General features: G+C 34.3%; 1 protein-coding gene across 2 annotated transcripts in view; it reads left to right on the top strand.

Moving 5' to 3' along the window:
- RTKN2 (rhotekin 2) overlaps positions 1–22,524 on the top strand; it is a 74,689-nt gene that overhangs the window by 38,762 nt on the left and 13,403 nt on the right. For both annotated transcript variants that reach the window (XM_058543373.1, XM_058543374.1), the window contains 3 exons: positions 5,308–5,402; positions 14,590–14,696; positions 15,641–15,772. In XM_058543373.1, the coding sequence (XP_058399356.1) occupies positions 5,308–5,402; positions 14,590–14,696; positions 15,641–15,772 (334 nt within the window). The remainder of the gene's footprint in view (positions 1–5,307; positions 5,403–14,589; positions 14,697–15,640; positions 15,773–22,524) is intronic.

The raw sequence follows: 22,524 nt of genomic DNA on the forward strand, positions 1-22,524 counted from the left end.
GTGCTACCTCTCCACTGCACTCAGTGCAAACGCACAGTCTATAACATAGCTGCTGCTTGTGCACATTAACAGCAATATTTCATATTCCATGTATTGATGGATTATATCAATGATTATATTCTATGTATTGAAATGATGCTATTCCTGAAGTGAAGAATACTCAAATGTTTTTAGTGGTCATTGAGAATAAATTATAATGTCACTCCTAAAAATAAAACCAAAAGGTTTCTTCATTCTCTTTCTTGCCCTCTCCCTGCCTCCCACCATTGCAGATATTTTTCCTGATAGACTTAAAATACATGTAGACTATTCACCTAATACCTTGACCTCTCAGTTTCATAACCTCCTTGTCTCCAGCAGTCTTGTCCTCTCACCTGTTTCAGCCATCCACCCTATGATTATACCCTAGATCTTGTCATTACTAATAATTGCATCCCTGTAAAATCTTTATGGTAGGTATCCCACTCTACCCACCATCTCCCACATTTCCAGCTTGCTGCCTTCCATACTCTGACTTCAACTTAGCTTAGACTCCATGATTTACCATTTTACTATTTGCTAGCATTTCTCTCCTGTTGTCATACTTCTCTTGGAAAAACTCCAGCTTTGGTTAAATCCTACTTTTAGCTCCTCTGCACCTGCACTCATGAGGGATGGATGAGGAAGCTGGAGAAAAACAGTCATAGTGACTGCTCTCATTTTAGACACATGATCACCACTCGTAAGTGAATTTTCAATATGACTGAGCAATCCTACTAAGTTTCCATAGCCTTCCACTTTACATCTCTTCAGGGTATTTCACATCATGTTACTTTCTCTTCTGAAACCTCTAATACCCTCTCCTCTCCACTCCTTGTTCAAAGCTGATGACTTTGTGTCATATATCCTTGACACTACTGAAGCAACCAGAAGAGAACTTGCATATCCTCCATCTGCCAAATCTACCAGCCTACTTTCATCTGTATCTTTATGTGCTGCTTTCCTTCCTTGTGAACTGCCTTTGCCTCATCTAAGGCCACCTATTTATGCACTAGATCCCATCTTCTCAACTACTCAAAAGTAGGCTCCTGCTGCACATGTCCCCCACTCTGCTACATCATGAATTTTTCTTCTACTACATCATTTCCACAAACATATAAACATGCTGAGATACCTCCCATTTCTACTGCCTCATTTCACAGCTATCCTTTACAGAACAGAGTTTTTTTTATTCCCTATCTTCACTTCCTCTCCTCCTGTTCTCTCTTGGACCATTTCAGTTAGCTTTCCTCGTGTTACCTCCATCCCACCCTACAGAAACTGCTCTTGTCAAGGTCAACAGTGATCTACACATTGCCAAAGCCTTTGGTCAGTTATCAGTATTCCTCCTCCTGGACCTTTCAGCATTATTTAAAACAATTGATCACTCTGCTTGAAAGACTTTTTTAACTTGCCTTCTAGAACACCACTTTCCTAGTTTTTCTTCTACCTCAGTGACTGTTCCCGCCTGTCCACTTGTTCATTGCTCTTCAACTTAATCAGAAATGATGGAATGCTTGTGTCCCAGTATTCAGTCCTTGGACTTCATTTAACTTTCTAACTTTCATTAAATTTCATCTATATACTGGTAACTCCCAAATTTAATTCTCCATTACTTGTTCCTCTACTAACTCCAAATTTGTATATCCAGCTGCCTACCCTACAACCCATCTAGATATCTAAAACAATCTCAAACTTAACTTGTCCAAAACTAAATTCTTACTTCCCATATCTGTTCCTCTTTCAGTCTGCCTCATTGCAATTAATAACAATTCCATTTTTCTAGTTGCTCAGGCCAAAAGCCTTGGAATTATCTTTGATTCTTTCCTTTCTTTCACATCCCATGTCTACATTGGGTCAACTTTAAGAATAGGTCAAGAATCTTACCACTTCTCACCGCCCCACCAACTACCACTCTGTTCCAAGCCAACATTAGCTCTTGACTGACCAGTCGCAGTAGCTTTCTAGTTTGCATCTCCATTTTCACTCCTGGCCCCTGTGGTCTGTTCTCCACACAGCAGCCAGAAGGATCATTTAAAAATACGGGTCAGACCATAACACATGCCTCTGCTCAGAACCTACCATTTGCTTCCCATTTCACTTAGAATAAAATATAGTGTGCTTGTCATGCCCTATAAGGCACTGAAGGGTACAGTGTCTGCCCCCTCTTTACCTGTTGGACATCTCATCTCACTCTCCATCTCCCTCACTGTGCTCCAGTCACACTGGCCTTCTTGTTGTTTGTTAGACACATCTAGCATCACTCTCTTGCATCACTTATCCACTTACTGTCAATAATCTATTCCTGAAAATAACATCTTCTGCACTAAAATGCAAACAAGAAGTCTATTTTCCCCTTAAGTGGGAAAAATTATAATGTAGTTCCATAAAATCTATATATCGGTGACAAATTATCATGTTGAGATAATGCTTAACATATTGCTCCCTGATCACCAAACAACTAATATGATTGTTAATAGGCAGTTCTGTGTGTAGTAGTACTTGCTCTTCCATTGTAGTTGCTGTTCTCAATTGCTTTGATTCTTTCTCCAGTTTTCTTTAATACTTCCTCAACTTTTTGGGGGGACTCATTGTATAACACTGGGAAAAATAAGAGCTGATTATGAAAGGCGCTATAGAAGCTTGTTCAGGATAAGTGAGTAATAGCAGAGAATGGCCCACACTTAGTATGAGGCTGGTACCTCTTTGGTCTAGCAACATTGGATATTTGTTGATAGTTAGTGAACTTTTCCAAAAGTCTACATATGAGTCTGACATTATGCCAATTGTATTCAGAATGTAACTTGAAATTTTAGCCAAGCATTGTTTTGTTAAAAATTTTTTATTGAGTTTTGGAGACAGAAACATAAATTTTCTTATATAAACACAGATGGAAAACATTGGGTATTGAGAGATATCTCTGGTCTATGATGGTTGATATTAAAAACGAAGATAAATCAAACCATACTGTACACCTTAAACTTATATAGTAATGTATATCAATAAAACCTTGAGGGGGGAACAAACCAAGAGGCATTATCTAAGGGAGTAACATTCTATGGGGTATGCCATTATTTATTAAGGATGTATACATGCATCACATACTTGCTACACATATACTTGTTTTTTCTTTGTAATAAAGATTTTATTAAAGATTTAGTAAGAGACAAAGAAGGTTTATGAAACATATCACCTGGCACAATTAATAAAAATTCCCATCAGACTTCTCTCTTCCTCTCCAAAGTTTGTCTGTTTCTGTCTGTCTGTCTTTCTCCTTTTTTTAATATGTTCTTTGATGTTTTGAATGTTGAAATTTCACTATTGTGGAAAATAAATAATAAAATCGAGAAAAAGTCTTGAAATAAAATAGATAAAAGTAAAAAACTAGCACAGAAAATACAATTCTTATTGAACAAAAATTCACTTTTTATCACCATGAAGTACCAGGATGTGAAATTTATCATCAGAATTTTTGGATACTTGGGCAAGAGTGCTATTTTAACACAAGTAGTATAAAGGGGACTATAACTATAATGAAAAAAGTGAAATTAGTAATGAAGCCCTCCGTTTTTCCATACTATAGATAAAAACCTCAAATCTTTGAAGTTGGTAAACCAGAAGGGAATTCATTCTTACCCCCTGAGAAATAAATACGAATCAGATCCCATTGCTACCCTTCTTATTAACCTTCTTCAATGACTTCCCATTACACTTGGAATTAAATCCATTCTTCCAAGGCTCACCAAGTCTTAGGTGATCTGATCCCCTCCTGTATTGCCACCCTAGTGTACCATTTCCCATTTGCCCTCTATCCTTTAGCCTCACTGGTCTTCTTTCAGCTGTCTCTTTGCGCGTGCTCTTCTCTCTGCTTGAAATGTTTTCCTGCATTCTTTGCTTGGCTTCAACATTTTATGACTTCATAACTGTTACCTCTGTTACCTCCTCAGAGTCTTTTCCTGATTCCCATACCTAACATAGGTCCTCAGTTTTTTCATCCACTTTTGTTTCTTTCGTAGAAAAAGTTGCGTTATAACTTACAAATGCTGATATTTGATTTACTCCTCTACTCTTTTTTTCCTCCCTCCTGCATCAGAGTAGATTACTGAGTCTTATTTACCATTAATGCCCATCACTTTGCATAGGACTTGGCACATGTTAGGTGTTCAGTTAATATTTTTGGATGAATAGAGATCCTTTACAGACACATTTGTGAGTTAAACCAAATAACTTACGGATTTTCTTAAGATAAAATAGCGTAAAGAGATAAACATGCTAAGTTGATTAATAATATGTTGACTATAATCTGTCATCTATAACATCTAAATTTTTTTTTTCGTTTTTTTATTATGGTAAATATACATAACATAAAATTTACCATTTTAACCATTTTTAAGTGTATAGTTCAATGGCATTAAGTACCTTCACAGTGTTATGCAACCATCACCACCATCTATCTCCAGAACTTTATCTTCCCAGACTGAAACTCTGTACCCGTTAAACAGTAACACCTTGTTCCCCTCTCTACCCAGCCACTGGCAACCTCTATTTCTACTTCCTATTACTATGAATTTGACTACTCTAGGTAGTGGAATAAAAAATTATTTGCCCTTTTGTGACTGGCTTATTTCACTTGGCATAATATCTTTAAGGTTCATTCATGTTGTAACATGTGTCAGAATTTCATTCCTTTTTAAGGCTGAATAATATTCCATTGTGTGTACCACATTTTGTTTACCCTTTCATCCTTGAATGGACACTTGGGCTTCTTCCACTATTTGGCTATTGTGGATAATACTGCTATTAACATGGGTGTACGTATATCTATTTGAGTCCGTACTTTCAGTTCTTTTGGATATATACCCAGAAGTGGAATTGCTGAATCATATGGTAATTCTATTTGTAATCTTTTGAGGAAGCACCCCATACTGTTTTCCATAACGGTTGAACCATTTTACATTCCCATCAGCAATGCACAAAGGTTCCAGTTTGTTCACATCCTGGCCAACAGTTATTTTCTGTTTTTTGTTTTTTTTAATAATAGCCATTCTAATGAGTGTAAGTGGTATTTCATTATGGTTTTGATTGGTGTTTTCCTAGTAATTAGTGCTCTTGAGCATCTTTTTGTGTTTTTATTGGTCATTTGTATATCTTCTTTGGAGAAATGTCTATTCAAGACCTTTGCCAATTTTTCAATTAGGTTGTTTATTTTTTGTTGTTGAACATCTAAATATTTTATGTAGTAGAAAATATACTAAAATACTTAAAACATGTCTTCTTTCTCACTATTAGTGGTGCAAAGTATAATTTGCTAGCTCATACTACCCTGACCTTGGAAAGTGCTGAGGATAGCTTCAAGACCCATAATTTGTCTATTAATGGAAATGGTAAGTACAGTCTATATTTTACTTATTGTATACATTATGTTGATATATATTTGATGACAGTAATAATTTCTAATTTTAATATGTTTCCCTGAAGTAGGTATTGGCTTAAATAATGTAGGCATGAGTGATTCTGTGTGTTCTTTCAAATATGTCCATCCCTTTTCCCCAAAAGACAAAAGTTTGTTTTCCTCTCTCCGTGCTGTTTACCAGAAATTTGTTTGTGAGGCTAGCTTAGTGGGAACAGAAAGGTTTTTCATATTCTGAATCCTTGTCTTTGGCTTGAAATTAATGACTTCACCATCCTGCTGGTTGGCAATCAAAGACCTGTCTTATTTTTAAATTTGAAATTGAGGAAGCCAACCCTTCTTTTGGTAGGAAGCAGAGGATATAAGAGAAGGTAAGGCTAAATTAATCTTAACCCTTTTCTCTCTAGATGTTATTGGTAATTGTAATTTATCCAAAAGAAGTATATAGTAAGGTGAAGAAAGGAGTTAAGTGATTAGGAAGGTTTGTAAAACTTGGCATGAGCACACTCCATTCTCCCGGATTATTTTACCTATGATGAAAAATATAGAGTGGTATTGGTAAAGTAGTTTGAAAATATGATTTGGATTATTTATTCTTGTTCATTTTCTGAGACAGAATATATAAGATTATGTACTATCTTATTGTTGTAAAGATGGGTGGCTCTGTACTGATGAGATGGATGATTTTACAACAATATTTTTTGTTTTACACTAAAAAATTACATTAAAAATAGAGAAAAGTCATAAAATGTAAGTGTACAAATAATTATGAGATGAATGTATGCATAACCACCTCCATGTCAAGAAATAGAACGTTGTCAACACTACTTCGCCTCAATTAGCCTAAGTGTGAATATGTCCCAACTTTTCTGGTATTCATTTCCTTGAGTTTCTTTATGGTTTTACCACCTATGTGTATTTCCCTAAATAATATAATTTAATTTTTCCTGGTTTGCACTTTATATGGATAGAATCACATTATGTCTTCTTAATGACTTGCTTTCATCATTATGTATGCATTTCATTGCTTTTAGTATTTCATTGTATGATTATATCACTATATATTTATTTCTTGTTCAATTATTTTTAATGGATATAGGGTTCTTCAGGTTTACTGTTTCTTGAGTCAGTTTCAGTTAGTTATATTTTTATACATGTGTATTTTTTTAATCTAAAATTTGAGTTTTATAAGCATTAACTTCTTTATGATAGCTTTATTGAATTTCCACAGCACTCGTAGTGATGGTCCCACCTTTCCCTTCCTGATACTGGTTTTTTGTACCTTCTCTGTTTTTTTGTTATCAGTTTTGCAGTAGGTTTGTCAGTTTTTTTGTTCAGTGGTATGTTCTATATATGCTAATTATTTGTTAGAAATAATTGTTGTAGTCTACATATTCTATATTACTATGAGAGGTGTGATAAAATCTGCTATGACTGTGGATTTTTCTAGGTCTTATGGTTATGTCTATTTTTGCTTTATATAATTTGAGCCTTTACTATTTTATGTCCACAATTTTTAAATTGTGTATTCTCTTCCACTTTTTTATTACTTCAAACTGTACTTATTTTTATGTCGTAGATATGCCTTGCTTCAAACAGGATTATATATTGAATTTTAATTTTTATCCAATTTTTTATAATCTGTGTGTTTTTCTTATTAGACCATTTGGTCATTTTGCATTTAACATGAAATAGCATATAACCCATATTATATGATATTAAATATTTGGGTTTAAATCTACCATAATATTCTGTGTTTTCTATTTGTTTTACCTATTCCCTGGTGGTTTTTCTGTTCTTTCTTGCCTTTTTAAGGATTGATAGTTTTATCATTTTAGTTTTTCTTTGTTCTGATTAAAGTTATAATTCTTTTTCTCATCTTTTAGAAATTCTCTAGAAATTTCATTAATCATACTTATTAAAGTCTCAAATTAAAAGATAGTTTTACACTTTTCTCAGACAATGCAAGGACTTTAGAACAGTGAAACTCCACTCCTCTGACCTATGTGTCATTGTTATGTATTAAAATTCTATTTGATTTTTAAATTTCACAAGATGTTTTATACATTTAATATTTATTTAGATTTACCTATATGTTTCTGTGCACTGCTTGTTCTTATACCTTACATCTGGGGTCATTTTCCTTCTGTTTGAAGTATAATCCTTAGAATTTCTTTTAGTATGTTCTGCTGGTGTCATACTTCTTGGTTCTTTGTGTTTGTCTGAAGATGACTTTATTTTGCTTCATTCTTGAGAGATATTTTTTACAAAGTAAAGACGTTTGGCAGTTAAATTTTTTTTTTATTTTTGAATATTAAAGATATAATTCCTTTATCTTCTGGCTTCTTTTACTGGCTGTTGAAAATCATTTGTCAGTGTGTCACTACTGTGAAGGTAACTTAATTTATTTTCTCTTTGTCTTTAATTTTCTAGTTTCACAATGATATAGATTTAGGATTTAATTTTATTTATGCTGCTTTTGGAACTCCTTGAACTTCTTTAAATTGTTTATTGGTGTCTTTCATTAGTTCTGGACAAAATCTCACTTGACAGCCTCTGCTCCATTCTCTTGCTTTTCTCCTTCTAGCATTCCTGTTAAACCTACGTTAGTCTTTCTCACTCTATCCTCTATGTTTATTACCCTTTATGATATATTTTTCATCTTTTTGGCTGTCTTTGCTGCTTTTTTGTTTTTTTTCATAAACTATCTTCCATTTCCTGTATTATCTCTGCAACTGTGTCTGATTTGCTGTTCAACCTGTATACCAATTTCTTCATTTCAGTTATTGTATTTCTCAACTCTAGAAGTTCTGTTTGACTTTTTCAAATCTCCTCTGCCACTTTGTATTCCCTGTATACATTTATTAACATTATATTTTAGGTTTTTATTAAAAGAGTAAGTATAGCCGTTTTATAGTCTGTGGCTAATAATTCAGATATATAAAGTCTTTCTGGGTCGGTGTCTGTTGTTTTTTTTTTACTATTTCTCATTTATAATGTCTCAATTCCTTGCTTGTCTGGTTATCCTCATGTACTTGTCATTGTAATTGAAAGTTTACGTATAGGAATACATTGATGCTTAGTATTTCCATTTACTTCTGACAGGCACCTGGGGGGACTGTCAGTTTATACCCACTTTATCCAAAGACCATGTCTGAGTTTCTCTGGACCTCTCCCATCCCCCTCCAGGCAATGGGAATCCTAGGCAGCAGTTAGTTTACTACTAGTTAGGTAGTTTGCCACTACCCTGTTGGTGATTCCTTTGAGATATCAGCTTAGTATGAGGAGACTCTCCCATAAACTGCTTACATTGTTCAGGTCCGAGACTTTGTTTTCTGTTCTGCTTCCCTCATCTTGCAGGATCAGTAAATCATAAATTCAGATTTGCTGGGATTGGCAAATGCTCTCAGAACAAACACAACTTCTGTGCTCACTTAACTCACTGGTTCTCATTTATCAGATTTGTACTTGTGATTTCTTATAGTTTTGTTACCTCTTTGTTGCTCTGGGAAAAAATATTTAAATATAATTGATTCAGCACTTTCAGTAGTTTTCAGTGGGAGGATTGGTCTGAACAGTCTAGGCTTCCATCACCCAAAACTTGAAGTCTGCACTAGTATTAGCATTATCAATTTTTTCAGAAAATCTGGCAAATGAAGTTTGTTGTCATCCCATTTGTGTCAGTTCTCTAGAATCATCAGTATTACCACTATATGTTGAGTGCCTACTATGTGTCAGACACTGTTCTATAAAATATTATTTAGCCTTAAAAAAGAAGGAAATTCTGCAATATGTGACAATATGAATGAACCTTGAAGACATGAAGCTAACTGAAATAGCTAGTCACACAAGGACAAATACTGCATGATTCCACTTACATCAGGTATCTAAAATAGTCAAACTCATAGAAGCAGAGAGTAAAATGGCAGTTAGCAGGGGCTGGGGGGAGGGTGATATGAGGAGTTGCTAATCAACAGGTATGAAGTTTCAGTTATGCAAGATGAATAAGTTCTAGAGGTCTGCTGTACAACATTGTGCCTAGTGTTAACAATACTGTATTGTACACTTAAAAATCTGTTAAGAGGATAAATCTCCTGTTACGTGTTCTTACCACAATAAAATATAAATAAATAAACAATCACTTTTAAAGCAGTTTTTATTCTTAGTCTCCAAGATGTAGTACATATAAGGAAAAATTACAATAGAGTGGTTAATAGTGGGGACTGTGGAGCCATCAGCCTTGGATGCATATTCTAGTTCTACCACTGGCTAGTTCTGTGACCTTCACAAGTTCCTCATTTTATTATCATTTACATTTTACAGATGAGTAAAATACAGTTTAGAGAACGTAACATGCTAGCAAGTAGTTGAGCTGGATATTAAATAATCCAGGAGAGGCCGTACCCTTTCTGCTATGCTTTCTGGTCAGGCATGATTATTGTTAGAGCACCTAAAGACTCAAAATACTATCGATGTGTGGATAATGTAATTGATGATGAAAGCCTCCATTCTTTGAACCAAATCATCTGAAAAGTTGTAGAAAGGAATAAAATTCACAGAGGAAGCATCAATTTTAGCAGTGATTCCTCAGTTGTCTTCAGTGTTCTCTTACTAGCTTCTCCTTTAATAAAATGCTCATGGGCAAATAAGCATGAGAACTGTGTTTTATAGCTCTTTCTTAGAGAAACACAATAGAGACTCACATATTAAAGACTGTGAAAAGACCTAAAACTGTTGACACTGGAACTTGTAGATTCCACAGGAAAAATTTTAAGAAACACTAACCTATGTGCCTAATTCTTTTTATATAATAGGTATATTCCTACAAGTATGAGTAAATTAAAATCTTATAAATCAATTATATTTTGAAAAATAAGAAAGCTTGTAATTAAAAAGAAAATTTTATGCAGAAAAAACCGCCCTCTAATTCATTAATATAAATCTATGTTAATATAATGGGCTTTCCTAAAGTTATGTGAGTTTCTATCAAATACTATAAAATCAAGAGGAAATACAAGATTTTTGAAATTTGTAACTTAACTTTATTATTCTTGCTAGTTGAAGGGAAAAGCCAAAATATCTTAAGAATTATATTTGTCATCAAGAAATTTTTATACTTTTTATAAAACAATGAAACCACATTGTGAAGATTGACTCACACGGAACTGAGATGTTATCTGGCTTCTTTCTTTTGCCTGTGTTTTGTTTTTGTTATTGCTGTCGTTTTTAAACTCTATTTTGTTCCCCGTTTGAAACTACAGATGAATTAGATAAAACCTTTAAGTAATGAGAAGTCAAACTGCTCTTTCACTTCCTGTTTCATTTCATCTTGTCCTAATACCTCCTTTGGTTAGAAAAGAAGAATTAAGTATTTTGATTAAATGTGTTGCACAAGGACTTGAGAGACAGCATGAAAAATGGAAAGGGTATAGTTATGGGAGTGAGAGTGCCCTGGACATGAAGCCTGTATTATGTGCCCCACAATCTTAGATGTCGTATATACATTATTTTGTTTGATTTTCACAACAAGCTTCCTACTTAAGGTAGTGTTTTTAAAAATGAGAAAATGACACTCACATAGGTTAAATGACTAGCCTAGATGCCATATTCCTTGTCAGAAGTAGAGAGAAGAAGCTGCGATTCCACATTTTATTCCATGGTGGTCCTGAGCTGTAAGGAAACCTAGGTTAGAAGTAACAGGTGATTGCAGGGTATGTGGCAAGGGGTCTGTAGAGCAAGGAATTCTACATCCAATATCCCTTTTCAAGGACTGCAATCAGGAAGGAATTATTTTTCTTGGCATGCCATGACATCTGAACTTATTTTACCAGAGAAGCACACCGTTACATGTGGTATTTAGGTTCCAGATACATTATTGATTGAACAAACTTTATGAACTGGTCTGAAAAACTAATCATCATTTATGATTCTGTTTCTTTAGGAAGTGCATCCTAACTTAAAACAACTAGCTTACAGATATTTAGAACATAAGCCATTCATAAATCTGGGGTTGCTATATAAAGAAATTTGCTTTCAAACTTTAAATTCATAAATCACAAAGTTGATTTCAGATGTATTACTCAGACGCATTCTTTTATAGAATTTTTATTTCATTTCCTGTCTATGTTAGGAAAGGAGATTCTTATTTATGCCTGCATTTTGGAATCATTGCCTCTATTGTATTTATACATTTATTTCTCTCAGTTCAAATCCTTTATTTCTAAAAGATAGCAGCTTTAACGAAGTATTAATAAAAAAGATTTGAATAGTCCCAGACAATTCATTGTGTGTTCGTCTATAGTAGAATGTTGAACAGGTAAATTGATAAAAACTTTTTGTTTTACTTTGTACTCTTCACTTGGCAGGTTTTTTTCATTTAACTGATGTACCAAACCTTGGCTACATTGCATCTATATATTAAATAATCGTTTTTTACCAAAATGTTATATTTTCCAGAGTTACTAAGACTTTCTGGTCAATTACAGTAACAGCCAATGGCTAGCCATTTTAGAGGCACTACCAACAGGGACACAGTGAAAACTTTAAAAATCATTTTCTGTGATCCAAGTGTGAAACGAAGGGCCACATGTTGGGTTTTTATTTATACCCTGATACACAGAATAAATTATGCAATGCTTTCCTTTCATACGGATGTCAAGGCTGTATACCTACCTGCACACTACATTAAAGGAGTATCTTAATATTTTTTGAAAGAACTTCCCAAATATGTTAGTACATATTTCATTCTAACAGGACATCTAGCTGCATCACTACAACTACCCAAGTCAGGAAGTGAATATTAATACATTATTATCATCTAATCCTCGGACTTCATTCATAATGTTGCCCATTGTCTCAACAATGTCCCTTATGACAAAAGGATCCAGAGCAGAGTCATGCATTGCATTTAATTGTCACGCTTCTTGAGTTTCTTTCAATCTGGGTCAGTTCTTCAGTCTTTCCTTTTCTTTCATAATCTTGACATTTTTAAACATCATAGGCAATTATTTTGTAGAAGGTGCCTCAATTTGGGTTTGTCTGATGTTTTCTTGGGATAAGATTCAGGATATATGTCTTTAGCAGAAATATCACAGGAGTGATGCTGTGCTCTCATTGCATCCTATAAGGTGGCATATAATTTTGATTCATCCCATTACTGATGATGTTCACTTTGATCACTTGATTAAGATGGTGTCTGCCGAGCTTCTCTACTGTAAAGTTACTCTTTTGTTGCCTCCTTTGTAATTAATATATATTTTGTATGTGTATTAGAGATAAATCAGAGCAAAAAGTAGAATTCGACATACAAAATTCACTTTATTAGAATGATTTTTGTATTAAATGAGTTTACTTGAAATTATGTTGTGTATTATTTCTTATTAGACTTTCAATTTATTCATTGATTTGTTTATATCAATATGGACTCATGTTTTGCTATTTAATTCAGTGCATCATAATCTGTTAATATCGTTGTTTATTTTGAGGTTCAAATTATCTCAAATTTGGCCAATGGGAGCACATTCAAGATGGCTTCTCTGTTCTTTTTGAATGTATTCATCATTCATTGAGTACTTCCTTGCTTTATGGCATAACAAGATATTTCAGTCTCATCATGTACTTTCCCTACCCAAGCCCTGGAATCAGCCATTTCTCTAAGTAATGCTGGTTCTTTTTAGTGGAAATAATGTTTAGAAGACATGATCTGGGCTCTAGGTATATTCATTGCTATTAGAGTGTCATTCTTATGGTGTGTTGCTTTTCCAAGGCCCTCTCAGTAGACAGAACTATATCCATGCCTGTATATTTTGTCATGTATTTCTTAATCTCTCTATGTTGAAAACCATGAGTTCACACCAGTACATCCAGTTCTAATCCAATACCGCAGATTTTGTTTTACATGTTTTGAACTCCTTTCTCTGGCAGTGAGAAACCTGTCTTCTGTTATCTTTAGTGCTTTTTCTTCTTTGATCAGTCTCTTTGAAAGCAACCATTCTCTCATCTCCTCGACATGGATGCTTTCTTGTCCTTGCTGGGGCTCTGACTCCCCATTCTGGGCTGCCCCTTGCCCAGTGTGGACCCTCCTTACGTTGCTCAAGCTCATACAACCTACTCAGTGCTGCCCTTCTTACCTTGCTCAGGCTTTAACTCCCTATACCTGGCTGTCCTCCCCATCACCGCCACCCCATGTGGATACCCTCCTCAGCCTGCCTCTGCTCTGACAGCCGTGCCCAGCTGCCCCTCTGCTTGGATACCCTTCTTACTGAGCTCTGACACTGCTAGGTTACCGAATGTGTGGATGGCTTCCTCGCTGCTCTCAGACTGTCACTCCCGTGGCTGGACCACCCCGCAAATGTGCACACACTCCTTACTCTGCTTGGGTTCTGACACCTCCCATTGGGCAGCCACCCCACATAGATACCCTCCTTACTCTGCTTGGGCCCTGACTCCCCATGCCAGGCTATCCCCTGAGCAGAGATCCCCTTTTGGCTCTAGTCTGTGCCCCATGTGATTCGTCCTCCTCAGCCCATTCAGGCTCTGACATCTTGTGCCAGGCAGCGTTGCTACTCACCCTCCTCATCCTGCCTGGCTCCAGCACCCTGCTCTGGCATACCACAGCTCCTCCCTCAACCCTTGGCACAAATGCCCATCTTGGTGGTCTCCATCTAATGGCTTACAACTGAATTGTTCAGTAAGGGAAGAGGAAGGGCCAAAAGGTGTATTATTGTGTTAAAGTTGTACTCTGAAATGCTTTATTCAGTGGATCACTTTGCTAATTATTATATGAATATCAGAGCAAAAAGTAGAATTTGACATACAAAAATCACTTTATTAGAATGTTTTTTGTATTAAATGAGTTTACTTATATGCCCTGAGCTACCTCCATTGATTAATAACTTTAAGATCAAACGAGATCAAGAGACTAAAAGTTCCATGTCTATTTCAGGTGATAGCATGCTATAAACTGTCAGTTTAATGCCTTTCCTGTCTACTTTTTCTTATTTGATTTTTTCATTAAATATGGTACTAGCATTTAAGTAAAGATGAACATTTACTATGTTCTTATATAAAGCAAAAAAAATTATAAAAAGAAAAACATCAAAATGTACAATGACCTTAAACATATATTTGTAACTTGATTTTTTTCTCTCTCATTTAAATAGAGGAGTCTTCATTTTGGCTTCCCTTATATGGCAACATGTGCTGCCGGCTAGTCGCCCAGCCATCCTGTATGGCTGAGGATGCATTTGCAGGATTTCTTAATCAGCAGGTTAGAGAACTTTAAATATCCTACAACAATTATGGCTCCAATTTAGATCTTAGTATGCTGGCAATTGTTTGGACTTCTGATATTGAAAAGTATTTTTTAAAGTCTTCTTTTAAATGACAATTTTCTCAATGTTAGACATAGAATGTGGTGGTGGGGGTAGGCTGGGGTGAGAAGGTGGGAAGCGGAGGGGTCTAATGCAATTTTGATGGTTAGGGAACTACCTCTCCAGGTTCCTCTGCTTCATTAACAGTGGTGACAGGATAATCAGCAACAGAGGGCTCCTTGTGGAAACTGAGGAGGACTGCACCACACTTTTCACATAAAGGCCTTTCTGGCAGACAGCTTTTGGCACAGTTTAGGCCTCTGGGCTGCCAAAGCTGCCTCTGTGCCACCAACTCCTGACTTATTTATAACTATAGTTATTTATATTCAGTAAATAATTAATTATGGGCTTCAATGAATCAATAGCTTTTTCTAAAAGATTCCATTGAGAGGAAAGAACATTTGCATTCTTACAGAATAGTCAACATTTTCCAGTGTTCTGGGAACAGTAAGGGAAAATCATATTTTGAATATTGAGTTATTTTTATAATTTTCCTGAGTCATTAGATGAATTGCTATGGAATTCTAAGCACTAATTTTTAATAGACTAGCTTCTCTAAAACTGGGTTGATTTATGATTTTGTGTGTGTGAAAGTTATGTGGTAATCGTTACCTCCATTTTGCTTAATGCTTTTGAGAATTCCAAACCTTTCTTCTCTGATATTAACTTACTGTTTGATTTTGCGATATTAACTGATTATACAGTAAATTACTGGGTAACTATCACATTTAAAAATTTCAAAAAACTAATTTAACTGATAATTTAAGTATTTTGTTGATTTAGAGTTAAGATGATAAATAATGATTTAAAGTTAATAGTTTCATGATTTTTTTTTTTTCAGCAAATGGTAGAAGGTCTGATTAGTTGGAGAAGGTTGTATTGTGTTTTAAGAGGGGGTAAACTCTATTGTTTTTACACTCCAGAAGAAATTGAAGCTAAAGTGGAACCAGCTTTGGTAGTGTCCATTAATAAGGTAAATAAAATGCTATTTTGAAAATAAAGATAAAACATTTTATGAGGTTTGTTCTTTTCTATAATTCACATTGTTGCCATCTTATAAAGAAAAGGGAAAGACTGTTAAAAATAGGTTAGTTCATAAAGATAATTTAGTCTTATTTTTCTTTCCATTATAGAGCTCATCCAGTAAATGGAATACTGTACATTTCCTAAGAAAACACACTAGTAATTGGAAATCTATACCAGTAAATAGGTTTTAAAGCAGAAAATGTAACTCCACATTAGCAGGATATTTAAATTTTTCATGAATTTATTTAATTAAGAGATTATATAAACATAAACTGTTAGCTCATGTTACAGTGATGCTCTTTCTAGTTAACATTCAAATAAACCCATAAAAAGACATTCCTGAGTATACCTTCTGACTTATTACAGGATTGATGGGCAGTTCTCCAACCTTCTGTCAGAACAGGAAAGCCTGACAGTGCATTTAGAATATTTGCGTGCTTACACTGCATTTAAAAAGTAGTACTACACCACCTAGAGAATCTATCCAATGTATGTACACACACACACTCACACACACATATGTACACTGGTTTTATACAAAGAAGATTATTAAAGTTTAGTTGCAAATTTTTGACTCAAAAGTCTGTGGGAAAACTTTTCAATATAAGGCAGACTTATTTTCTTTTATCCCATGATCTTAAATTTATCTTCATCTATCATCCAAGTCTAGTGTTTATTAGAGGGGTTTTTTCCCCCTTTTTATAGCAGTCCTACTCTAGAATACTTTAATGGCATTTCTAGAGCAGAATATCATGTTTTCTGCCTATGGACTAGCCTTAATTGTTTTTAGTTGTTTTACTTTGCTTGCCTTTAGAGTAGTTGAACTGAAGTATATGATAAAATATGACCCATTACATCTGTTTACCGTACATGTTCTACCTTGTCTTTAAATTTTCTTTTGAAGAAAAATGTAAAGTTGTATGTCCTGAAAAACGTGTGGATATTGGTCTGCTAATCTATAAGGACTTGAGTTAATTTCTATCTTTTCCAGTAATAACATTTGGTCTGTTTCTTTCCTGCTTTTGGAAATTACACTGCTTTTTACTTAAAGGAATCCTTCAATGAGACCTTTTATTATATAATTAAGTCCACCTAATTTATCTGGTTTGTGTATTAGAAAGATTAGTATTGCTCTTAAATAATATACCTCAATATTACAACATAGTGAGTTTATTTTGGTTTAGAAAATTAGGTTTATGAAAGTATAATTTTATTATTGGAATACTGATGTAATTTTTTCATTACTTGCCAACTTTTTATTTTGTTTTGTTGATGCAGCATTTACTTTTCCCCACCTTAGTCTTTTGAAAATTTCAAATGTACAGAAAAGTTGAAATAATAGAATAGTGAACACCTATACACCCTTCACCTCGGTTCTTCAGCTATTAACATTTTGCCACATTTGCTTTCTCTCTAGGTAGTTTAAATTTTTTTTCTGAACCATTTGAAAGTAAGTAACAAACAGCATAACATTTCTTCCCTAGAATATTTCAGCATGTTTCTCCTAAAAACAAGGACATTTCCTTTATATCCATTAACAGCATTATCACACTCAAGAAATTGATTGTTGATTAAATAATATTATCTAAATACAGAGCAAATTGCCATAATTGTCCCCAAAGTGTTCTTTCTAATTTTCGTTTATTACTTGATCCAAGACCCCATCAAGGAACACAAATTCCGTCTGGTCACCACGTCTTTTGTTTGTTTCCTTTTTGTCTAAATTATGCCCTTTACTCGCTGCCTTTTTTTTTTTTGTCTTTCATTACATTGAGATTTTTGAAAAGTGCAGGCCAGTCTCCAAATCTGTATTTGTCTAATTGTTTCACTACATTCAGGTTAAATATTTTGGCAAGACTTCTACGTAGATGATTTTGTCTGATCTGTTTTTCACTAGGTAGCTATATAGTGAAAATGGAATCCTACCAATTTTTTTTCTTACATGTTATACAATGAAATATGGATAATCATAAATCAAATTAAAATGTAATCTAAACAAATGATATTTTTAAGGTCATTTGTTTTATTTGAAAACTGTCTTCAAGGTATTCATTTTACTTTATCTCAGCCCTTTAAGGTAGGCAAAGCAGGTAAGTCAGCCCTGTTTTACAGGTATATTATTTGTGTTTTATAAGTGAAGAAACAGAGATCAGCTAGTAAGTGAAATTATATGGCTCACTCTTTTCCTAATGGGTAGGAAAAAAATAGATAGAAATTCATGGACTGTTTTTCTATTTCCTTATAGACATAACTGCTAGACTAGATTTGGAAGGCAAAATTAGACTTTTTCCTATCTCCATACCCACTCTGAATCAGTTTTGAAAGTAAAAAGTAGTTCTGAAATAAGATTCTGAGCCTGAAGCCATGATCTACCTATAGGTGATGGCCTAGGCATGTATTGAATCTTTACCATTTAAATTTAAGAGAACAGTTATAATGGAACTCCTCTGTTATTGTAGCCAGTGCATCTGTATTTTCTTGTCTGATGACAAGGGTCTAATTCCAGAAAAGTGATTAACAGTGTTTATATAGCCTGACTGAATTGACCTTTTTTCGATTGACTCATTTTTCCTCATGGTAATAAAGGCTGATGGCCTGGAGACTGATAGGATTCTGTAGTCAATTAACTCGTTTATTAAGATGACTGAAATCAGCATATTTAGATATCCCAGTGGTGGTTCCACAGTTGACCATTACAAATTCAGAGGAAAATGATTAATCTAGTAATTTGTATAGACTCAGCCTTAGATTTGGAGACCACTTGGGCTATATTTGACCCTGAGGACTGTTGGCATAAATATCTCTTACATTGTACATGACTTTTGCCTAAAGTACAAAAGAGAATTTTAAGATTAAACCATGAGGTAAGAATTAAGGTTGGGAAGATTAATATAATTTAGTTGCTGATCTTATCAAAAATTACACTGATGACAAAATCTTCCATTCTCTAGCTTTGTGATATTACCGTCTAACTTTCTCCAGCACTGATTCCTGTCCTTTCTCTGTAGAAACTTTTCTCTTTGCAGTTCCTACTTCTACCTCAGATTTCCTTTGAACTCTTCCATTCACCTGAAAACTTCACTCTTAACAGTGATTGCCACTGGTCTTCTGATTTAAATATGTCAAACACCATCTCAGTGAAGAAATCTATGTTACTTCTGAAAACACAACTGTTATATAATTGTATCTCCTATTAAAGTAATTTTGCTTATTTTTTTCCTCAACTTATAAAATTATTCAAATTTACAGATAAGTTGAAAAAAATACTATAGTGGTCACTTGTATACTACCTAGATTCAACAGTTAACATTTTGTCATGTTTGCTTTATCTTTTTTTTTGGGAAGGGGGGGAGTTTAAACACTTTTTAATTTTTAATCAACTTTATGGTAGTATAGTTTACATAAAATAAAAATTCGCCAATTTTAAGTGTACAATTTGATAATTTTGACAAATAATATACAGTTGTGTCATCATTACTACAATCATTATTGGATTATAGTTTTTTTTGTTTTTTATCTTTTTTGTGAGAATATTTAAATTTTACTCTCAACAAATTTGAATTATACAATAGTGTTATCAACTGTAGTCACCATGTTTTACATGAGATCCTCAGACCTTATTCATCTTATAGCTGAAAGTTTGTAAAGTCTTTTACCTTATCTATACTTTTTGCTGACCCATTTGAACATAACTTTCCAACATTAAGACTTCATCTCTGAATACTTCAACATGAACTCTTAAAAATAGGGTCCTTTGGGGCCAGCTCTGTGGCATAGTGGTCAAGATGGTGCCTTCCGCTTTGGTGGCGGCCCGGGGTTCGCTGATTCAGATCCTGGGTGCAGTCCTACACACCGCTCATCAAGCCATGCTGTGGCAGTGTCCCACATAACAAAATAGAGGAAGATTGGCAACAGATGTTAGCTCAGGGCTAGTCTTCCTCACAAAAAAAATAGGGGCCTTTAAAAAAAAAAAAATATATATATATATATAAAATCACAATACTATTATCACAGCTAAGCAGATTAACAATAATTTCCTTGTATCATCTAGTATCCGGTTCATATTCAGATTTTTCCATTGTCCCAAAAATGTCAAAGCTTTTGCTTTCAATCTAGGAATATTCAAGGATTGTGCATCCTTTGTACTTCTTCTAAACTGTAGATTAGTTCTAGAGCCTTGATTAGATTCATTTTAAGCATTTTTTACAAGAATATTTCATGGATAATGACAGATAGTTTATAGAGCATCCTGTTCAGAGGCACATGATATCAGGTTGTCTCACTATTGGCAATGCCAAGTTTAATGACTTGGTTAAGGTGATGAACACTAGCTGCCTCCAGTATAGAGGTAGGCTTTCCTCTCCACCATTAGCAAGTAGTCAATGAGTTGATACTTTAGCACTGTGTGAATGTCTTTGTTGTCCAACAATCTTTCGTATAATAGTTTTAGTGACCTGATTGCCCTTGCCTGAAGCGGTTATTGCATTGGAGATTGCATATGTTTTTCTCATACTGTCCTTCCTCCTACATGTATTAGCTGGCATTCCTTTGTAAAAGACTTTTTCTCATCAACTGGGAATGAATTACTGTCCCTTCTGAAAAGGCAGATAAATGCTTAATGTTTTAATTACCAATTTGCAGAGTAAGGAGTTGGTATTACATATTGATGGTGTACTGATATCGGCAATCTGTATTGGAGTGGTATTATCCCCTCCAGATGTAGCAAGTGAGGACCGTGCCTATTGTCTTCCCCCAACATTATGATAAACTCATAGGTTTTTATCTATTCAATGTTTTAAATTACTTGGTTTTTAAATATAAGGTAGATATTTTAATTGTTTTGCTTACTTTGAAAGTTTCTAAGGGACTCATGCTATTAGTGTATTCCCACATAAACAGGATCTTCGATAAATGCCAACTTGGTATTTTTTGATATTGTAGAGCAGGTAAGCACCAAATAAAACTTTTAAGAGTAGTGTTTTTGTTTCAGTTTTTAGTATATTTCCAATGCTGGGTCTCTAAGATCTTTTTATGCTTAATAAAGTTAAATATTAAATACAAATCAGAGTTCCTTTCTTTTGGTTGTCTGTCTTATGATTTAGAAAATAATTTTGCTTAGTGCTACTTTAAAAATTATGTGAAAACATAAATTTTGCAGTTGCTAAGGTATATAAATAATAGTTCTGTTATTTTGATCACAGGATCTGTTCTCTAACTGTAATTCCTGTCCTTCTAAATGGCATTTCCTGTAAGGCTAAGTCAGTTCATTAATTTTCATAGGGAGCCATCTGTGGAAATAGTCACATTAGGGAAAGAAAAGCCTAAAAGCTGTTCCCCTCCCCTTTTCAATCCAAATTTGAAAGGATGATTTACTTCAAAGTGTTTGCTTCAACTTCAAAAAACTTCCCTATGAATGTTGTTGAGCAAGACATTCTCAATAAGAGGTACTTAACTGGAGCCACTGACTCTCCTATACATGTGGAAAGCATTTTATTAGCCAAAGTTTTATCCATTGCCAATGAGGTAGGGAGTGGAATGGAAAAGAAGTGTGGGTCTTTGAGATCAATAGTCTTTTCTTGATTTAAATACTATGCATCACTTCCTTTTAATGAATAATAAAATCTGTACTAAACAAGTCAATAACTACTTGATGTATAGACCTTTGTTAAATTGTCTTTAAATTGCTTTTAACCATTATGTTTATCATGGACCCTAGCAAGCAAAATTATTATGAAGCACATGGGATTTTCTTCTGATTATGTTAGTCCTTGTAATGTCTGAACCTTATCAACTTTTCAGATTGTCCTTTACTAAAATACAGCAAAAGTAATTTTTTAAACAGCCCTTTCCTTTAGGAGTTTACATCTGATTTCATTGACATAAATTGAAAATAATTATATCACACTAATACTGATCATACCTAATGCTTGGTTTAGTTTATGGTTATGCTTTACATATTTCAAACCTTCCTTGCCATATATTGTGAAGATATAATTTCTTTGTCATTAGAGTATATATAAGGTCTAACCTTGCTTTTAGCCAGCAACATTTTGTCTTCATCCCTAATTAACAAGGCTTTAGACCAAACACCTTTCAAAGAACTCATTTATCCTTACATCATGTTTGTGAGAAAGATGTGACTAAAATAATAATCTCTCTGCATTATAGATAAGAAAGCAGACAGTTTTTTGTACTTGTATTTTTTTTAATTGTTTTTTGGAATATTGGAAGATAATCTATAAAGAGAATAGTATAAATGAACCCATCTATACACTCACACATTACCCCCACCATAGAATATTTTAAAGCAAATTCTAGAGACCATGTCATTTTACTTGTAAATATTACAATTGTCATAGTTAAGAAAATTTATAGCCATGTATATAGTCAGTACATCATCAGAAATCCAGAGAACATTCAAATTTCCCAGTCTTGTAATTTTTTTTTTAACAATTTTTGAATCAGGATCCAAATAAGGGCCATACATTGCAGTTGATTGGTTAGGTCTCTTAAGTCTCTTAATCTGTTGGCTTTCATTTCCTCTCTCTCTCTCTCTCTCCCTCCCCCTCTCCCTCCCCTTCTCCTTCCCCTTCTCCTTCTTTCCCTCTCCCCCACCCCCTCCCCCTCTCACATGTAGTCACACAATTTATTTGTTGACGAAATGGGGTCATTTATTCTACAGAGTTTCCCATAGTCTGG

The sequence above is a fragment of the Diceros bicornis genome, chromosome 6, assembly GCF_020826845.1.
Source record: "Diceros bicornis minor isolate mBicDic1 chromosome 6, mDicBic1.mat.cur, whole genome shotgun sequence".
Taxonomy (NCBI): Eukaryota; Metazoa; Chordata; class Mammalia; order Perissodactyla; family Rhinocerotidae; genus Diceros; species Diceros bicornis.